The 18,510-nt window shown below is 47.8% G+C and overlaps 1 protein-coding gene across 9 annotated transcripts in view; it reads left to right on the forward strand.

The window, feature by feature from the left end:
* Window positions 1-18,510, forward strand: part of LOC127591331 (mediator of RNA polymerase II transcription subunit 13-like) — a 146,659-nt gene that overhangs the window by 50,458 nt on the left and 77,691 nt on the right. For 4 of the 9 annotated variants that reach the window (XM_052051345.1, XM_052051347.1, XM_052051341.1 and 1 more), the window contains exons 5-6: window positions 4,738-4,883; window positions 5,205-5,402. The exons of 3 other annotated variants lie outside the window; for them this stretch is intronic. In XM_052051345.1, coding sequence (XP_051907305.1) covers window positions 4,738-4,883; window positions 5,205-5,402 — 344 coding nt within the window. Of the gene's footprint in view, window positions 1-4,737; window positions 4,884-5,204; window positions 5,403-6,319; window positions 6,485-18,510 lie in introns of all 9 variants that reach the window. 2 more of the 9 variants (XM_052051339.1, XM_052051344.1) reach the window with 2 other exon arrangements.

Raw genomic sequence — 18,510 nt, forward strand, 5'->3', positions numbered from 1 at the left:
CAGACACTCGATGCCCGGCCATATCCCAAGGTCATATATGGAAGCAGAAGGGAAACATTTAAGATTATATTTATTTGTTGATATTTGACAAGTGAGTCCTTTTTTTTTTGGTACAAGTGGGAGTATTTATCAAGTTTTTGGGGAAGTCGTCTGTAGTCCAGAAGGAACTAGTCAGGCACGAAGATATGTTTGCGTTAATTTACGCCTATTACATTGTCTATTTAAAAAATTCCTCAAAGTAGTGGATTTGGAGATGCGAGGATTCCACCTGACGATTATGATATATCGTACGCTGACAAGTGTCATTAAGTCCTAAAAGATGTCCAGACATTAGGACAATCCTTGCTAATGGTAAACAGCGAGCAATTAATTGGACTATAAATGCGGTTTCTCATGCAAATGTGCATGCATCCATCAGGAGAGATGTACGCGCACTGACAGAATTTGCAATTAAAGTTGGCGTTGAGAGCCCATCGTTTTGCGTCGCGGCCAATTTATTTGGAAGCGATCTCGTTAAATACGCCGCTTTATCGACGCACTACAAACATGTTGTACTACACGTGTACTGGGACCTTTCCCCGGAGAGGTAGAACACAAACGACGACATTTTCCGCAGATGTTTGCTATCATTCTTACATGAGTAAGTGAAACCCCAGTGAGAGGCTGAAATAAAATCAAGGATCAATGGAGGCGATGGCGACACATCAGAGTCACATTAGATTTTCTTTTTAATTAGCATTTAGGAGAGAAAAGTATTTTTATTTTATTTTTCGGGGGGGAAAAGGTTTTTTGCTGTTTTTAACCACAGTGGCAACCCACTCTTGGCGCCAGTTTGTGTTGCCTGGCATCTTATCACAACTACTATGAGCTGTAAGATTCCCCCCCCCCCCCCCCCCTTTGCGTTGACATTCCAGCGCAAACTTGAGATGGTGCAAGTGAACCCCAGTCAACTCAATTCACAATAAGCAACCGAAACGGATCCCAAAAGGGGCTTCAAGCTATTTCACGCCACTCTCGCTCGAAGTAAACCGTCACGCGTACCCATGAAGCGTAGCGAATGGCGCTTTGTGTATTTAAAACGAAACAGCTCCGCGTTATGAAACGGCCGCTTACCTTAACACGACGAACGGTGCAAAATGCCATCGCAACCGTTAGCATCGATCGTCGCGCTTTTCCAAGCAAGGGATATTTGACAACAAAAACCACACAGAGCTGAGAAATAATAATACTCTGAGGCATATATTCTTTATCTTCTTCGGAAAATGAATACAATTCAAATCATAGCAAATGTTCACCCAACCGTCAAATTACGAAATATACGACATAATCTGCGGAATAGCCACGTATTCGATAGAGACAACAAATGCTTCAAGCTCCCATTTGATTCATACTCTCAGATGATTTACGTAGTATTGAGCTCGCCTCTCATCGTTTGCAATGAAGGAGCGGGCGGTTTTGACGACGACTCGGTGTGGTTTCACACCGCTGCATCGACAGTCATCACCGTAATGTTCGATAACAGCATCTCAAAAAACAAAAACGAAACACTGTTGCGTTGAGGGTGGAGATCCCTGCCTGCCGCTTGCTCGAATCCATTCAGCGTAAAAGGTTGCGAAAACTTCACTTTCACTGATATGTGTGCGGCAGTTGCAGCAAAATGTGCGCGCGCGCGTGTGTGTGTGTTGCTGAATTATTCACTCACAGCACTTTCTCTCAGGCTGGCTTTGCTCTCACTCTATATTTCAAACTGTATGTTTTTTTTTTTTTTTGCCTATGCCTGCCTCGGAGCTTTATGCTTCATCCTGTGCATTTGCTTTTCAACAACCAGAGGTTGTTTTCTCTCTCTCTTTCTCTCTCGCTGTAACTCTCTGTAACGATCACTCTTCATTTGAGTACCATCCGCACATCATGTTTACTACTATTTACCCCCCCTCCCACACACACACACGCCGGGTCTCAGAGGAATGCGAGAAGTGCTGTGTGTCCGCATACTCACGACCGCTTACGGTGCAGGAAAATGCCCTTTGCTAAAGGACGTCTACATATGTGTTGGTCACAGGTACGGCTCGAAATTATGGCTTGAAATTCACGTCGTGGTCAAAATGATGTTTGTTCACGGTGACGGTGTCAGTTGAAATGTGAACACGTGTTTGAAGTGCAAAGTATTGCTGGATGGGTTGAATCAGGGTTGGGGAATTAAAATTGCATGAGAAACTAGGCACCATGTGATTTTTAATTTTTTTTTTTTTTTTTTAAGCATGAAACTCAACTTTGACGTTTTTCATTGGAAATTCTTTTCCAGGCCTTTACCACAGCCTCTTTCAGTTCTTGTTTTTTTTTTTTTTGTCCCTTCTGACTACTCTTCAGAAGGCTCTATTGGGTTAAGGTCCAGTGACTATAGACACACACACACACACTGTAGCTAAATAGTTAACGGAGCGATTATGCATTTACAGTAAGCGGATTCACTGTTCCAATGGTGTACCGCAATGAAAACAAGTTTGACACCGGTGATATCGCTCATGTTGTGTTTAATTGCGCCTTTTTTATTGCTGTGCCAACAGTGTGAGAGTGTCATCATGATCGCACATTACATTTTGGCCGCAGCGATTTATTTTTACCCCCACCGCTGACGGCATCATGCAAGATCCGTATCAAGAAGACAATCGAGCTTGACGGACGTTGTTTTTATGTCTGTACTTCGCTAACGGGTGTTCTCGAATAGAATGGCATGTCACTTGAATGTATGCTGAAAACGGTCCATAATCATCATTTAGATTTTATTCACCAATGCAACGGTTTCATATACAGTATGCACTACTGTTCAAATGTTGGCGGTCACTTAGAAGTATCCTTACTCTTTAAAGAAAAAAAATATGTGTTGGACATCATGTTATTTGAATTAGTAATTCATGAGAGGCTGGGAAACATTGCTGTCTGCTTTTGTTTCTCTGCCCCAGAAATTCATATCCAATCTGGGCCTCCCTTCCCTCTGAGTGCACTCAGTGCCATCTGGAGGCCATTTTAGGACAGTATTTAACAACTCATCTTTCAGCTTGGCCCATTAAGAGCAGAACTGGCTTTTTTTATTTTTTATTTTTATTGAATTTGATGACCCATTACTGCTCCAGTGGGGGTCCAGTGCCTTGGGGCAAAGGAGATATTGCATGGGTAGCAGGGTAATCACAAGGAGATCACCCTACCTGCTGACTTTATTGTCATTTTGATGTATATAACCAAGGTTATAAGGAGCTTTATAGATTAAAAATATACATCACAGAAGCCTCTGTGACGGTTAATGGCGCACAGGTTGCCCGCTGCTATGTAGATGGCAGTAAGACCTAAATTATTCCCCCGTCTGTGATTGTTTAAAAGAAATAAGTATACATGATGGACGGTCTAAGGCCGTGTGATAAAGAGATAAACATGCAGTGTGGAATAATCGGTCGTTAAGCAAATGAGGATTCATACCTGCAATAAGATGGCCGTACGAGGACAATCATGGATGCGTTTGGGTAAACTGGACGACCCACAAGCTCTTTTGTGCATTGTCGCAATTTCTGTTTGAAGAGGTAAAATGCTCACGTTGTAGAATAGAACAGAGTTGTGGTATATATTGGCATTGGTTAGGGCTTGATTCATTTAATGGCGAGAGCCGGTGAAATATTTTTTTTAGTCAGACATTTTTTTTTTCAGAATGAAGAAACCCATTTTTTCAGACTGTTAAATGATAACATTACTTAAAGCATGGGTGCCCGATATGTCGATCACGATCGACCGAGACTTCGTGGACTGGTCCCACGTCGATCGCGAGGGGCGGGGCTAGGGGGAACAACCCAAAACATTTGTGTGTCTCTGTGCGTGTTATTAATATTATATATATTATAATATATATATATATATATATATATATATAATATTTTTTTATTAGCGCACACTACACCCTTAGCTTCCTTTCAGTCTCATTTTCACAAAAGGTATTTAAAAAATTTAATCAAATTTAAAAAGCAGGTCACCTGTTACCTACGGTGTCACGTGACCTTCACCACCGGAAGTTGTTAGCGTTCAGCAGTCTGTAATTGCAGTTAGCGATCAGAGCTGTTGCGCGAAAGCGTTTGTTATTATTCTCAATTAGAGTTTGTTTCATGTACAATTCAATTATGGGGGACCGAGAGAAGCATTTTAAAACTGTATACGCGAGCTACGATCGTTAACGCGTTGTAAAAGTGCGTTCCATGCCTCCGCTTCAGGTCTCGTGATGGCTGTTGTTTATTTTGGCCTGCGTGTGTTCGTGCGCGCGTATGCGGTAGCGGGTCCATGGCGGAAGGTTGCTTGATCGAAAAGTACATTTTCGGTCAAAATCCACTGATTTGAAGGGGGAATTTCCATGGCAAAAACGACGAAAAAGGCTGGTTGATCGAAAAAGTACTAGCACGATTTGAACGTGACCAAGGCTGTGCCCTTCACTTGAGAATCTCAAACATGCTCATTATGAAAGTTGCGTAGTTGTAATAAATTGTCTCGGGGAACAAATATGCAGCATCAGCAAAATAACTCGAACACCACCAGTCCTGGAAACTTTTTGACACACCTCCTTTACTGTCTGCTTGTGGCAAATGAGGGAATTTTATGTCTTCACATCAAAATGTCGCCCACCTTCCCGCAACACTTCTGCCCTTCTTTGGCTGGTCCTGGCTCTCAAGGATGTAAACCTGTGTGCTCTTCTGTCTCCTCCAGTGAGCACCTCTCGTGTTCCTTCTCCTTCTTCCTGCACGGGGAGAGCAACGTGTGCACCAGTGTGGAGATCGCCCAGCACCAGCCTGCGTACCACATCACAGAACAGCACATTCACCTCGCACACACTTCCGTCACGCCAATACAAGGTAACGCACAGGATAACTACGTGGGAGAACATCTATTGTACACTGTCACCATAAGTTGGGGGTGAAATTTCAGGTCAGATCGAATTGGCCTTATAAACGTCTTTCAGATATTACATTTGGCTCACTTAAACTTGATAATGTGTCTTTTATGTATTCATCGTGGATTAGATTGTATCAAATCACCATGAATTGTCATATTTTAAATCGTTGCAGCCAACGTCTGCTAAGACAGACATGATTTCATCAATGATGAGTATGCAACACAATTGACTGTCACTTCATTGGTCAACCCCCAAATATGTCATCTGCCGTGATTTGCAGTGATCCTAAGCCCCTACGGTCTGAGCGGTACTCTGACGGGTCAGGCATACAAAATGAGCGACCCGGCAGCACGTAAGCTGATGGAGGAGTGGAGCTACTTCTACCCTATGGTACTGCGACGAAAGGCGGGAAGCAGCGAGGAAAACCAAGAGCCGGTCGATGATCGCAACGCTCACGTGGCAGTGGAGGTGGTCGTCGGTATGCCGCAACTCCTCTCATGTCGCTTCAAAATTCACCGCCGCGCATGTCTGCTGGACTGGAATCCCCCTGAAGTCATTTTGGACCACGTTACCTTTGTTCTGCCTAAGCAAACACCGGCGAGCAGCATCCCATAAATTAGCCGCCGCTTCTCTTCCATCTCTCTCACTTTCCTTTTATTTACCGATGCTCTTGAGAAGCACCTTCACAGCCTTTTAGCCTGCCGGGGAAAAAAAGAGCAAATGATGTGGAAGGAAAAGAGGATGAATGAGATGACAGGAAGTTCAAATTGGGACGATGAAATCCAAGCTCCCGGGAGTTTTGTCTCATCTGTATGATCTCTCAGGGTTGGCATCATGACAATAAAAAAAAAAAAAAGCATTCCAGCCATTTCTAAATGTGACGTTTTTCCATTTGAGCAATAATTAATACAATTGTTTTTTTCTGACACTCGTGGAAACATGCCACATACAAAGTCAAAAAGGCAGTAAACAGCCAACCCCTATCCAAGATGGTCATTTTGTATTTTTTTTCCATTGTGCATATTACAGTTGATACACCTTCAGTCAAATGCTTATTAGCAGATACGAAAACTGCAGTTTAATTTTTAAGTGGGTCTACTGCATTATGGAGTATTCATAATGATAATAATAGTCATCAAAAATAGACACTTTTACATTGGTTGAAGTTAACATGCTTTCGTCAATTTTTACTGGAACAGAAACAACCTGCGTTAAAAAAATCCGATATGCGAAATGTGAGCTGTTGAAATCATAAAAGTGCTGTTCAAGATGTTGTCGACATCCATTGATTTTTAAGCAGGTACTAAAACCGGGAGTGAACAAGGCCCATACGTCTCTGCGAGAGGCAAAAGATGTGAAGCCACAGCCTCATTATGTCCTTTTCGCTCTCTTTAGGTGGCGTACGGATGACCTACCCAGCTGCTTTTGTGCTGATTGGCCAGGGCCAGCTGCCGTTGGAGCCACCTCCACCTGCGCCTGCAGCTCAGGGCCTCGCCAGAGAGCAGAATCACTGCAGCGTGCCGCTCACGCCGCCAACATCGCCGGAACAGCCCTGCTCGGGTAAATGACACCACACAAACGCCATTCCTCCATATACGCCGCCAGCTGTGTTGTGAGATCTTCGGTTTCTCGGGCAGAAAAAAAAAAACAGTGAGCAAAATTGGCATGAAGGTACATGACCCAGGGAGCAATAACGGCAATAAAATTGGAAGAAGCACGGCCTTATTTTAAGAGAATCCTTTGATGATGTTGGCCGAATGCGCTGTGGTTGGTGCCAGCCTCCAAACCACGAGCTTCGAGCGTTCAAACATTCTCTGAAATCTGGAAGACGCACAAAAAAAAAAACACATGAAAGGAAGGTATATTTGTTCCGTTTATATTAGCAAAGGGAGCACACTGTTTGGCGAGCATAAAAATCAAGGCAATGCTAGCTTGTAAGCAACTTGCGACATCTGATTTTTTTTTTTCAGTATGAGCATTAAGGTAATAAAAGAGGAAATGGTGTGCACAACCGACAGTAAAAAAAAAAAAAGTTTTCTTTTTTAATTTTGGATATCAGTACTTCCAATTTTCTGTAGGATGAGTACTTTAGTAAGACACCGTTTGACGATCTGCTTCTTATCTTTCCAGCGGACAGCGGATTCGTGACCTCGGCCTCGAGTGTCCCAACGCCAGACAGTGGTCTCGGGGTCACCAGCCTGAGCCCAAAGCATTCTGGGAAAAAGCTGACTTGTCAGGTGGTCCATCAGGCCTGGAGGGAATGCTACCTCAGCCAGCCTCAGCACATGTAAGTGACGTCAGCCCACTGCGGAGGACGGACCCGAATGGGTAAATTTGTTTGTTCTTGGCAGACTAAAGCAGCCGTCCGACGTGACGCCAAAGAAGGAAGTGCCAAATGGAGTCACCACGTGGGATTTCAATGACGTCGGGGCGCGAGCGCCGTGCAGCTGCTCGAGGTACCGGCGAGCCGCTCTCAAGCTGTTCATCGACGGCGTTGCGAGAACTTAGTTTTGCTAAAAAAACATCACGCCATTGTCTCCTTTCTATTTTCAGGCTGAAGCAGCAGAAGTTGACAAGCGCCACGAGCATCTCCAACCCTCAGAACGGTGCCAATCCGTCCTCTGGCTCATCATTATACGCGTCTTCCATACCCAAACACAAGACCAGCGACAAGACGGAAAAGGCCGACAAACAATCCAAGAGACCGGCCATGATCCCCTTTCACCACCGTGTATGCGCCACCCAGGAGACCCCTCTGGAGCAGGACTCACCTGGGGGGCCCCAGCTCAGCGGTCTGGTAGCACTCGAGCCACCGATGGAGCCTCTGGCCACTCTGGCAAGCTGCAAGTATCCCAAACAGCTCTCCAACGGAAGGAAAGCTCCGGAGTCACTTCTCTTGTCGCCAATGTCTCCGCTCCCTCCCACGCTTAGCCCGCATCCCCGGGTGCAGGACCCGGAGGTACTGGAAGGGCCGCTGGACATTCACGTATGTCAGGAGGCCGCGGCGGGCATGGGCGTGATGACCAGTGAGACGGCAGTGTACGCGGCCTTGCTGAAGCAGAGGGAAAACGGGGCCGGCTGGTGGAGAGGCTTCCGGACTCCCAGGACTGATAAGATGGATTTCAGACCTCCAGAGGTCTCGGCTGATAAAGTAGAAGAGGCGAAAACGGAGGCGGTCCCTGAGGGAGCCTCGCTAAAGAGGTAGGAGCGATATCGTGCTCTTGGTGTGCGATAGATAAGCAGATACTGATACAGACAACGGGGAGGTCACAACAGAAATGGATTTGTCAACTTTTGCGTCCATTTTTTTTGTTGACATGCGTCGACTGAGACACATTTGGAGTAGGCGCAAGAATAGTTATCAATTTATAAGAAGTGATAAAGAAATGTTTGGAACCGCTTCACGGGAACAGGGATTCCCAAATGGAGGTGAGTGCCTTGCAGGCGGCTGCGCTTGGATTAAAAGTAGTTTTGGTCTGGTATATTTAGCAAGCACAACTTTAAAATTTATCAACTCCAAGTCGTTTAGCGTTAAATGTGTTTTGTCGTCATTTGAAGTCGCTGACAGTGTAGGTTTACACTCGAGTGACTTTGGTTGAAAACACTGTGAGTTCTTCCACTCTGGGCTCAGGATTTGTTGATGGCACAGCTGGGCTCAAGCGTACAAAGTGTCATATCTCGATTTTCTTGCTGGTGCAAGCCTCGTTTTGCCTGTTTGGAAATTCGCCATGATTGCCGTTCAACGGGCTTACCGAGCGCTTTTCTTTCGATATGCCTTGGCGCGCCTGACAATTTGGTAGCCGAAAGTAGACAAAATTTGACATCTTACTGGAATCATGTCGAACTATTGGCACAGGTAGAACTCAACAAATGCATTATTAAGACAAGTCTTTGTTATATGTAAAAATCGCCCACTTCTGGACTACAGTGAATCAGTTTGTGCTCTTCCACCACATCAAGGACTCTGCACCTCTTGTGCGGCTATTTCACAGTGAATGAGAGGAGCCGCTTAAATTGGCGAGAATCAAGTCGGCTCTGTTCACACCCACAACGGCGCAATCTGTGCCAAATCTCCGCTGCATAAAGACCAAAACTTGGGCTCGGACACCCCCGCGCAGATTTATGCCACTCCTCGTGCCAGACTCGGAGACCTCTGCGATCATGTTATGCACAGAGGCTGTTCCTGTGATCACTCGGAGATGTTCATGGCACTGACCGAGATGCCATTTCTAATTAGAAGCCAGTGTAATGTTCAAACATTTTAAGGTCAGATAAAGAAATGAAATCATATCTTTTGTAATAGCCTGCAAATGTCTCTTCACAGACTTTACACACAGGCGCACAAGAGATTTAAAATCTCAGACGAGAGATTGCGGGAGCACGTCCAGGCACTGGGCCTGCTCCAGCAACCGGTTGCGGAGGTGCTGCGCGAGCCAGGGGAAGACCCCTACGACTTCAAGGAAGGTGACATCGAGTACACGTTCTCCACTTCCAAGAGATTAAAGAGTCAAGGGCGGGAATCCGGCAAGAGAGCCAAGGTAGGGAAACACGGGGCGCTTCTATTAAAAGTGGCTTCACTGCCATTAGCCTGCGCCGCCTTTCAAAGTCATCCTTTAATATCCATTAAAAACGGACTCGCTTGACTCGTTTTTCCAAATCGCTCATCAGAGTGAAGAAATCACCAGCAATGGCCACTTGCCAGATGGGAAAGACGCAATGTCCATTTTCAACTCTGCTCCCAAATCAGGTGGGACTTACACTTCAACATCATAAACCAGCTTTTTTTTTTCATGTGTCCTTTATTTTTTAAAGTAATTTGGCCTTGTGTTTTCCTTCAGATGAGTCCAGTCAAGACGACGCCGCCGCCAAAGCCAATCCTTCTCTGACCCGAGAAAAAGACCTGGTGGTCAACATTTCGGATCTGGACAACATATTTGATGAAGATGAGGAGGAACTTGGGGTGAGGCATCCAAATTCCTGTTTGGGGAAAGATGAGGAAGTACCAACCGATCACAATTTACAATCCCGTCGTGCCTTCTGCTCGAATAAATTAGTGAAGCGTATTACAGAGTGTGGAAAAATAAAAATGCCGTGTACATTTTTGTTATTGATAAACTATATCGGCCCAATCCTCTAATCTGATGTGTACTAATTTGTAGACGGTTTACCCCAACCAGCACTCAACCAAAGTCACAGTATCCGCAGAGGATCGTCCTCTGAGTAAAGAAAGCAGAGCGGCAGTTCCGTATCCATCAAGTGAGTTCCCGTCCATACGCGGTCGTACACAACGCGCCCAAAGCGTCAATGCCCTCGTAAATCCACTTTTTGTCCATCTCAGCAGTAGCAGACCTTCAGCGTATGTTCCCCACGCCACCCTCCCTGGAGCAGCATCCGGCCTTCTCTCCCATCATGACGTACCGGGACACGCCCAGCCAGGAGCCCCCCGCCCCCGCCGGAGTGCCTGACCACCTTCTGCCAGTCACCTCCAACCAGCTGCCTGAATTCAGGATGGAGCTTGAGGAAGGCGTGGCTAGCCCCTGGCAAGAAGACTTCAAAGTAAGGACATGGAAATGCGATTCACAGTTTGCCGTTCACAAATTCAATACTTTGTCTTTGTGGAACGTATTCTTTATCCTCTACGTAGAGGCACAGAGATTAGTCTGAGAGGAGCTGGGACGTCTAAATGAAGCATTAATCACATATTAATATGTGACATATTAATCAAAGAAGCGCTCTAAACATCGCGCAGGATATGCCCAGCCTGCGCGACGTGATTGGCTGCGCATCCAGGCGGGTCTGCCTAGAACTCAGTGGGATTTTGGAGTAACTGGTTTATATACCTTAAGCATAGCTGGATTCTTTTTACTGCGGGCGCCGAGCAATAGCTGCGAAATGCTAACAAGCGCGAAATGCATGCAACTCTTACTACTCTGCTCACCCGCGCAGGAACATCGACAACACTTCCAAAACCGCTCAGTCTTTATGTGCCCTCTGTCCAGACACAGGTGGTCTGCTCCATGTTCGCGCCACTTTCCTGCCTCCCGAGTCAGAGTTTAGCACCCCTCAAGATTCCTGAGCAGTGCTACTACCGCCCGTCCTGGGCTCTCCTGCCCAAAATGGAGCACATCCCGGCCGCCATGCACGGCCACAGCAGCAATTTCGTCAGGGACGGATACACGTGAGTAAAATGCAGTGACAATGTTAGTAGCGCCAGTTTACCCGGCAGTAGAAGCGCTTGAATAATGCTTAACTCTGACCCCGGAAATAGTGCATGAGCATATTTTTGATGTCTTTCAGAAATATCCCAAGTGTCAGCGCTCTAACGGACCAGGACTACAACCAGATGAGCGGCACCACGGCTTCGGTGAGCACCACGGTGGGCATCCTGCCTTCCCCGGCCACGCCTCGTTTCTCCGTGCCCACTCCGCGCACCCCTCGCACGCCGCGGGGTATGAACCCCGCCAGCTCCGGCCAAGGTTCCGTGAAGCAGGACGGGACTGAGCTGAGCTCGCCGGCTTCGACCCCTTCCACCAGCCTGCCCCTGAGCTCCGTGGAGCCCCTGGCTCGACCTCGACCTTGCCTCCCCGAGAGCCACAGCCTCTACGCCATTCTGCTTCTGTCGGACTCGGTCCTTAACGTCTTCAAGGACCGCAACTTTGACAGCTGCTGCATCTGCGCCTGCAACCTGAACGTCAAGGGGGCGGACGTCGGGGTGTACATCCCCGATTCCACCTGCGAGGATCAGTACCGCTGCACGTGTGGCTTCAGCGCCATTGTGAACAGGCAGCTGGCCCACGGCACGGGCCTCTTCCTGGAAGACGAGTTGGATATTTACGGCCGCTCCTCGGAGGTCGGCCGCGCCGCCGAGAGGAGGCTGGCCCTCGGCCGGCGGGAGCCGACGATGGGCGACCCCCGAGCGAAGCGTCCTCAGGATGCGGCGCCCGCCTCGCCGGCCGTCATGGTCCTACTTCAGGAGCAGTGCTCACAGCCCATTTCCTCCCTCGCCTCGCTGCACCTTCCCCACGCTTACTCCAGCTATTCCCGCAAGGGGGCGCTGCTGCAGAGTTGGATGTCGGAAAAGCAGTGGGCAGACGGGAGCGACGCCTGCGTGGAGTGTTACAACGCCCTGGAGCAGGGTCTGCAGTATGTGGACAACTCCACGGGAGGGAAAGTCGATCCGGCTGTTGTCCGAAGTACCGCTCTGCATCCCTGGCCTCACACCAACGGTAAGGACGCATATTTGGCCGCTTAAAAACGGACGGGGGGGGCGTTTGCGTTTGACAAATTCCTGTCTGCTTAATGTGTTTTCTGTTTGTTCATTTGTTTCCTCGGTGGCTAGGCCCTTGTTAACATGTGCGTATCTGTCCCGTGTGTGCGTGCGTGCGTGCGCGCTTGTTTCCGTGTCTGTGCTCATCCCCGCAGTGGTGGACATGAGCATGTTGTCGTCCCAGGACATGGTGCGCTTGCTGCTGTCCCTGCAGCCCTTCCTGCAAGATGCCATCCAGAAGAAAAGAACCGGACGGACTTGGGATAACATCCAACACGTTCAGGGTCCGCTCACCTGGCAGCAGTTCCATAAGATGGCGGGAAGAGGCTCGTATGGTAAAGAACAACAACACTTATTATTATTATTATTATTATTATTATTATTATTATTATTATTATTATTATTATTATTATTTTTAGTTTAATCTAATCTGATTAGTCTGATTAGACTTAAGGCTCATGGTGGAATTCTGCCTTCAGGTTCTGAGGAGTCCCCGGAGCCCTTGCCCATTCCCACAGTCCTGCTTGGCTACGACCGAGAACGGGACTTCCTGGCACTGTCCCCTCTTGCCTTGCCCTTCTGGGAGAAGCTCTTGCTGGAGCCTTATGGGGGTCAACGCGATGTAGCATACGTGGTACTTTGTCCCAATAGTCCTCCCCTGCTGGCTGCCGCCCGAGCCTTCTTCCAGGAGCTCAGCGCCGTTTACGAGGTAAGAGATTGTGCCAAATTGATTTCCGAGTGCCTCAAAGAAAGTGCCCTGACCGAAAGCGACGTCATTCTCAGACGTGTCGGCTTGGGAAGCACCGTCCTCTGGCCAAGGTGTCCCGGGATGGCATAATCCGCGTGGGGGAGGACGTGGAGTCCCAAAGGGTGGAGGAGCTCGATGTGGACCAGTGGTTGACTGGTCCCTGGGCCGGAGAGCACCACGCAGACAACCTCAGCAAACTGAAACTTTACGCCTATGCCTGTAAGCTGCAGCTCGGTAAGAACCTGCAACGTAATCTCCCAAACACACACACACAGTCCAATCAAAGCATCTTTTACAGAAACCGACTTCTGGTGCATGTACCGTATGTACAAATTCTGTCCTCTATCTGCAGGACCCCAGCTGTCAGTCCTGCCTTTGGACAGCACGCTTTTGCTGCCATCCAAAATCCAACCACCCAACTCGTCACCGCAACCTGCCCCCTCTGGACAACCTCAAGCATGGACGTCGGACGCGGAGCCAGCTCCCGGGGCTGCCGCTTCAGTAAACGCCTCCACTCCATCTGCAACGCCCTCAGGCCAGACGGGGGAGACGACGCCCGGAGGCTCCAGCGAGTCCAAAGGACCCTTGAACACACCAGCAGAGAACCCCGACGTGTAAGAGCAAAAATAATGCGCTCACATCCTATCACCGTATTTGTGTTTGTTTGTTTGAGCGTTTGGATTAAGCAGTTCACATCATGCATGGACGGAGGGACGTTTTTCCATTTGTTGATCAGCAGGCTCATTTCGGACTGGTTATGAAGATATATATTTTTCTGCACTCCTCAGTGTTGAAGTAGTCACTCGTTGCCAGGCGCATTTACGAAAGCCTACATTTCTCAGTTTCACTTTTGAGCATGTAACCTCTTATCCAAAGTTCTCAAATGAGCAAGATGGATAGAATACCATCACTTGGCTTTTATCACCACAGCGCCATCTGCCGGATGTGCTGGGACACTGTTCCAAATACAACCATTACACAGTCCATAACTGATAGTGTGCCCCCCCCCCCAGCACCGCTGAGCAGTACAGAATCGGTATCCCGACTGGCCCCGACTCCACGGACAGCCGCACCAACCCACCGGCCATCGTTGTTTACGTCGTGGACGCGTTCCTGAGTCCGACTGGCACGCGGAGTGAAGGAGGGGAGGAAGAGGAAGGTGACGAAGTCGAGGCAGAAAGCGTGTGGCTGCTGGGGCTTCTTCGCTGCTACACGGAAATGCTGCATACCTTGCCCGAGACCATTAGACCTGCACTTGTTCTACAGGTAAACGGGGGTGGCAAAACAACTTGTCGAAGAATGGATATACTGAGGACCTTGCGACTTTCGGCTCGTCCCAGCAAGCCTCCGCAGCGAGTTACACCATCGGTGCTTAATTTAGAAGAATAGTTTTGCTTGCAAAAACGGCTAAATTATCTAGTCGTAGGCGTAGTCTTTATCTGATTAGCTTTCATTTCAATCTTCTCCAAGAAAAAATTAATCGAGAAATTTTTGTTGTCCGAAATTAAAACTAAGGTATGAAGCTCGCCCAAAACGAGAAAGGTGACTGCTCGGCTTATTTTGCCTTCACGCTTCAGCACTTCATGTTCATCACCTAACAAGTAGTCAAACTAATAAGCCAATTTTGACAAAGCGTGTCGTAGAAGGTACTGATAGTCTGTTTTCAAATGTTGAGAAAAAGCTGCCAGAGCTGAGAGCATGGCCCTCTTCCTGCAGGTGGTGCCATGCCAGTACCTCCTCCAGCCCGCCAGTGGCGAAAGCCATTTATACCTGCAGCACCTGCGCTCTCTGGCCTTCTCCTGTTACTCCCAGTGCAGACGCCTGCGGCCCCAGCACACACACATCAAGTCCCTGACCGGTTTTGGCCCCGTGTCCACCGTCACCTCGGTCCTCAAGAGCCCAGAGGTAAATGATAAAATGAATTGTCGTCATGATAAAAACCCACCATGACTGATACATGTTTGTCTTCCCTCAGCATCCCAGCCCTGTGCATCTCTATTCACCCCCCTTCATCCTCGGGCCCACTCGGCCCAAGCAACCAGAGCAAGGAGAGATTTGGGCCGAAATCCCTCCCAGGTACAACGTGCTCTTTGTTGGATACTGCTTGTCACATGACCAGCGCTGGATCCTCGTGTCATGCACGGACCAGCATGGAGAGCTGCTGGAGACGTGCATCATCAATGTCGACGTGCCGAACAGGTTAGTGTCAAATTTACTGCTTTAATCTCTTTATATTCAAAATTTCACGCCCCCCCCACCTCCGCTCCCACCCTCTAATTCAGGGCTCGGCGCCCGAAGGTGTCTGCTCGGAAGATGGGTCTGCAGAAGCTGTGGGAGTGGTGCGTCGGCATCATCCAGATGACCTCACTGCCATGGAGGATTGTGATTGGTCGGTTAGGGAGACTGGGCCATGGCGAACTTAAAGGTGGGTGACGTGGCTTCACTTCATGGACAAGCGGTGAGCGAGGTGCAGAATTATTTTACTGGCCTTTGATTATATTTTCTTTAAAAAAATAGCTCCATCTAGTGGATGCATAACGCAACCTCAGCCGCTATTGTAGCTTTTATTCTCTGCACCTTATAATGCGGTGCGCCCGATATTTGAAAACAGTTTTAGAATAGGCCATTTATTATACTCCGAGGCACCTTGTAGTGCGGAAAACACAATACTGACTCGGTTGGTCAGCTGAGTTGAAGTCGGTCATGAAGATGATGTCTTTACTTAAGTGCAGGAGGAGTCATTTGGTCACGCCACTTTGTCCTTTTCTCTCCGCCAGACTGGAGCTCGCTCCTCGGGGAGCACTCGCTGCAATCGATAGGGCGCCAGCTCAGGGAGGCGTGTCGCATGTGTGGCATCTCAGTGGCGGACACCCCCTCCATCCTCAGCGCCTGCCTGGTCGCCATGGAGCCGCAGGGCTCCCTCGTGGTCATGCCCGGTAGGTAGAGACCAACGCGGCATAGAACTCTTGAAGTAACCACGTGAAGGTGATCATCGAGTTTAGGGGCTGTGGGAGTCAATTGTTTTGAAAGTGGGTCATTTAGACCCACAACATAACAGGAGGGCATCACAGATAAATATATAAACAATTAACAAATCTTTGAAAAAGAAATACCGGTACACAAATAGATACCAAAATCTTAAAACGAGAGTGAGTGAGTTTCAGGTTTACTCAGAACCAAGTCTGAAAAGACGTTCACAAACGTCTTTGGGATTGAATGAGTAGAAGGCAATGACTTTTAAAAAAACTAATGCAAATATATGTAACTTCAAAGTTAAATACAACTGAAGTGTACTTTACTGGTGATTATTTTGCAAACCACTAGAGGGAGCCCTTGTAGCACTAGCGGTACACAAACTGATCTAATACTTTTGTAAAGTGACACAAAATCACTTTTAAATTTATTTATTTTCGGGGTGCCGTTTGCTCTCAGACGCGGTGACGATGGGCTCCGTGTTCGGCCGCAGCACTGCCCTGAACCTGCAGACGTCGCAGCTGAACACGCCTCAGGACGCCTCGTGCACACACATCCTCGTCTTCCCGACATCCGCCACCACCCAGCTGGCGCCGAGCTCCTACCCCACTGAGGACAATAACGGTACTCATTAGCTTTTACTGGATACCGTCGTGCCAAGGTCGCGTCTTTGGACAACCATAAAGCTGCACATGCACAGCCAGTGAAATCATGGGCTGGGCTGTTGGTGGAACAGCATAAAGCTTGGTCGACCGTTACGGATAGTGCAGTGAGAAAATATTGAACAAGACATTAAATATCAACAAAAGTGGTAATAAAAGGGGGAAAAAAGCCCTCGAGTCCCAAACCAATGATATCTAAATATAAAATAAGTATCGTGAATTTTCTGGAAAAATGTCAGGTTCCAATGTAACAATAATACAGGAAGCAATCCAAAGAAACATGGAGTTGTTTTACTCTATTTCACCAACAGGGGGCGGCATTGTTCCATCTCAGCAGCAGCACGCCTCGTGCGATTGTTTTAACTTTGTGCATTGTGCACTCCAATCATGTCACGAAAACACAACAATTGTTGCCCAAATTCGGCAAACCAATGAGTTGTGTTCCCGTAGACGACATGTTCGACCTGCCCTTTCCTGACGAACTGGAGAACGACATCGGCCACGACATGATGCTGATCACGGGTAACCTCCACCCTTCCCCCAACACCTCCCCCGTGCCATCGCCGGGCTCTCCATCCGGAATGGGGATGGGGTCCCATTTTCAACACACCAGGGTGAGTGAAACATAATTGCTCCCACCTCTGTCCGTATTCAAGGTTGGTGAGTGCTTTTGAAGATGGAAATTGTGCTGTACTTAAACCGTGACTCTTCCCCGTGCCACTTTTTTTTTAAAAACTTTTTTTGTGGGGGCGCGCTCTGTTTTAAAAAAAAACGTCACTAATGAATTGGTGACTGAAAGAATATTTCTTCACCCGGAGAGGTATTTAGCAGCATGCCTGTTGAAGCTCAGATCCACGCGATGACATCTGGACTGACACTCCACATCACACGCATCACATGCGCCAAACAGCATGTGAGAGCGAAGAGCTGCCAAACGTGGAGGAATTTGTCTCCCGGGGCGAAAAGGGGCGAAGACAGACGCGGTGACAGTTTCTTAACGGCTCAATCGCAAAGTCGAGAGAGCAGCCAACTCCCAACACGTTGCAGGTGTCGTCGGCTCACCTGAGGGAAGAGATACGAGTCGACTTCAGAGCGCCGCTGCTGATTGGTGGGGAAAGCTTGCGCGTGCTGAATCAGGAAAACCCGAATCCAAGTTTGAACCCGTAAACCCTAATGCTCATTGGAAACCCTAACTCAACTTGAAAAGCCTAATCCTTGTTTTAAACACTACTTTAAATACCGAATCCCAATTTGAAACCCTAACCCTAGTATAAAACCTTAACCCTAGTTTGAGACACAAACCCTACTATGAAACCCTAACTTTAATTTAAAACCCTGCTATGCGATCCTAACTAAAAATTTGAAACCCCAACCCCAGTAGAAAACCCTACCATAAAACCCCTAACCTAGTTTGAAACCCTAACCCTAGTTTCAAATCCTAATTTTGAAATATTAACTCCCAACTTTTATTTTGAAAACCGAGCTCAGACATTCTGCTGCTTTCCGCTGCTGTGCTATAAATTGAAACCCTAATCCTACTTTAAAACCCTATTTTGAAACCCAAATACAACCTTTTTTTTTTTTAGCACCGAGACAGTTCCACTGGCCTTACAGTGACGTGTTTGGTGGCCGTTTCTGTTTAAGTTAATCAAAACGGTCCGTTGCCTTTTGAATGGCTGCACGTAAACAACAATTTAGTTTTTTTCTCCCCCCCTCCCATCATAAACATCACACGCAGGCCTGCCAGACGAACGGCATTCATTTCCTTGAAGTATCACTGATGCATCTCTCTTGTTTTTGCGCGCCTTCGCCGTGCACGTGGTCCAATAATTGAATTTCCTGTTTTTCCACAGAGCCAGGGCGAGCGCTTGCTCTCCAGAGACAATCCGCCGGAAGAGCTGAAGCAGCAGCCGCTGGCTCTGGGCTACTACGTCTC

Source organism: Hippocampus zosterae, chromosome 18, assembly GCF_025434085.1.
Source record: "Hippocampus zosterae strain Florida chromosome 18, ASM2543408v3, whole genome shotgun sequence".
Lineage (NCBI taxonomy): Eukaryota > Metazoa > Chordata > Actinopteri > Syngnathiformes > Syngnathidae > Hippocampus > Hippocampus zosterae.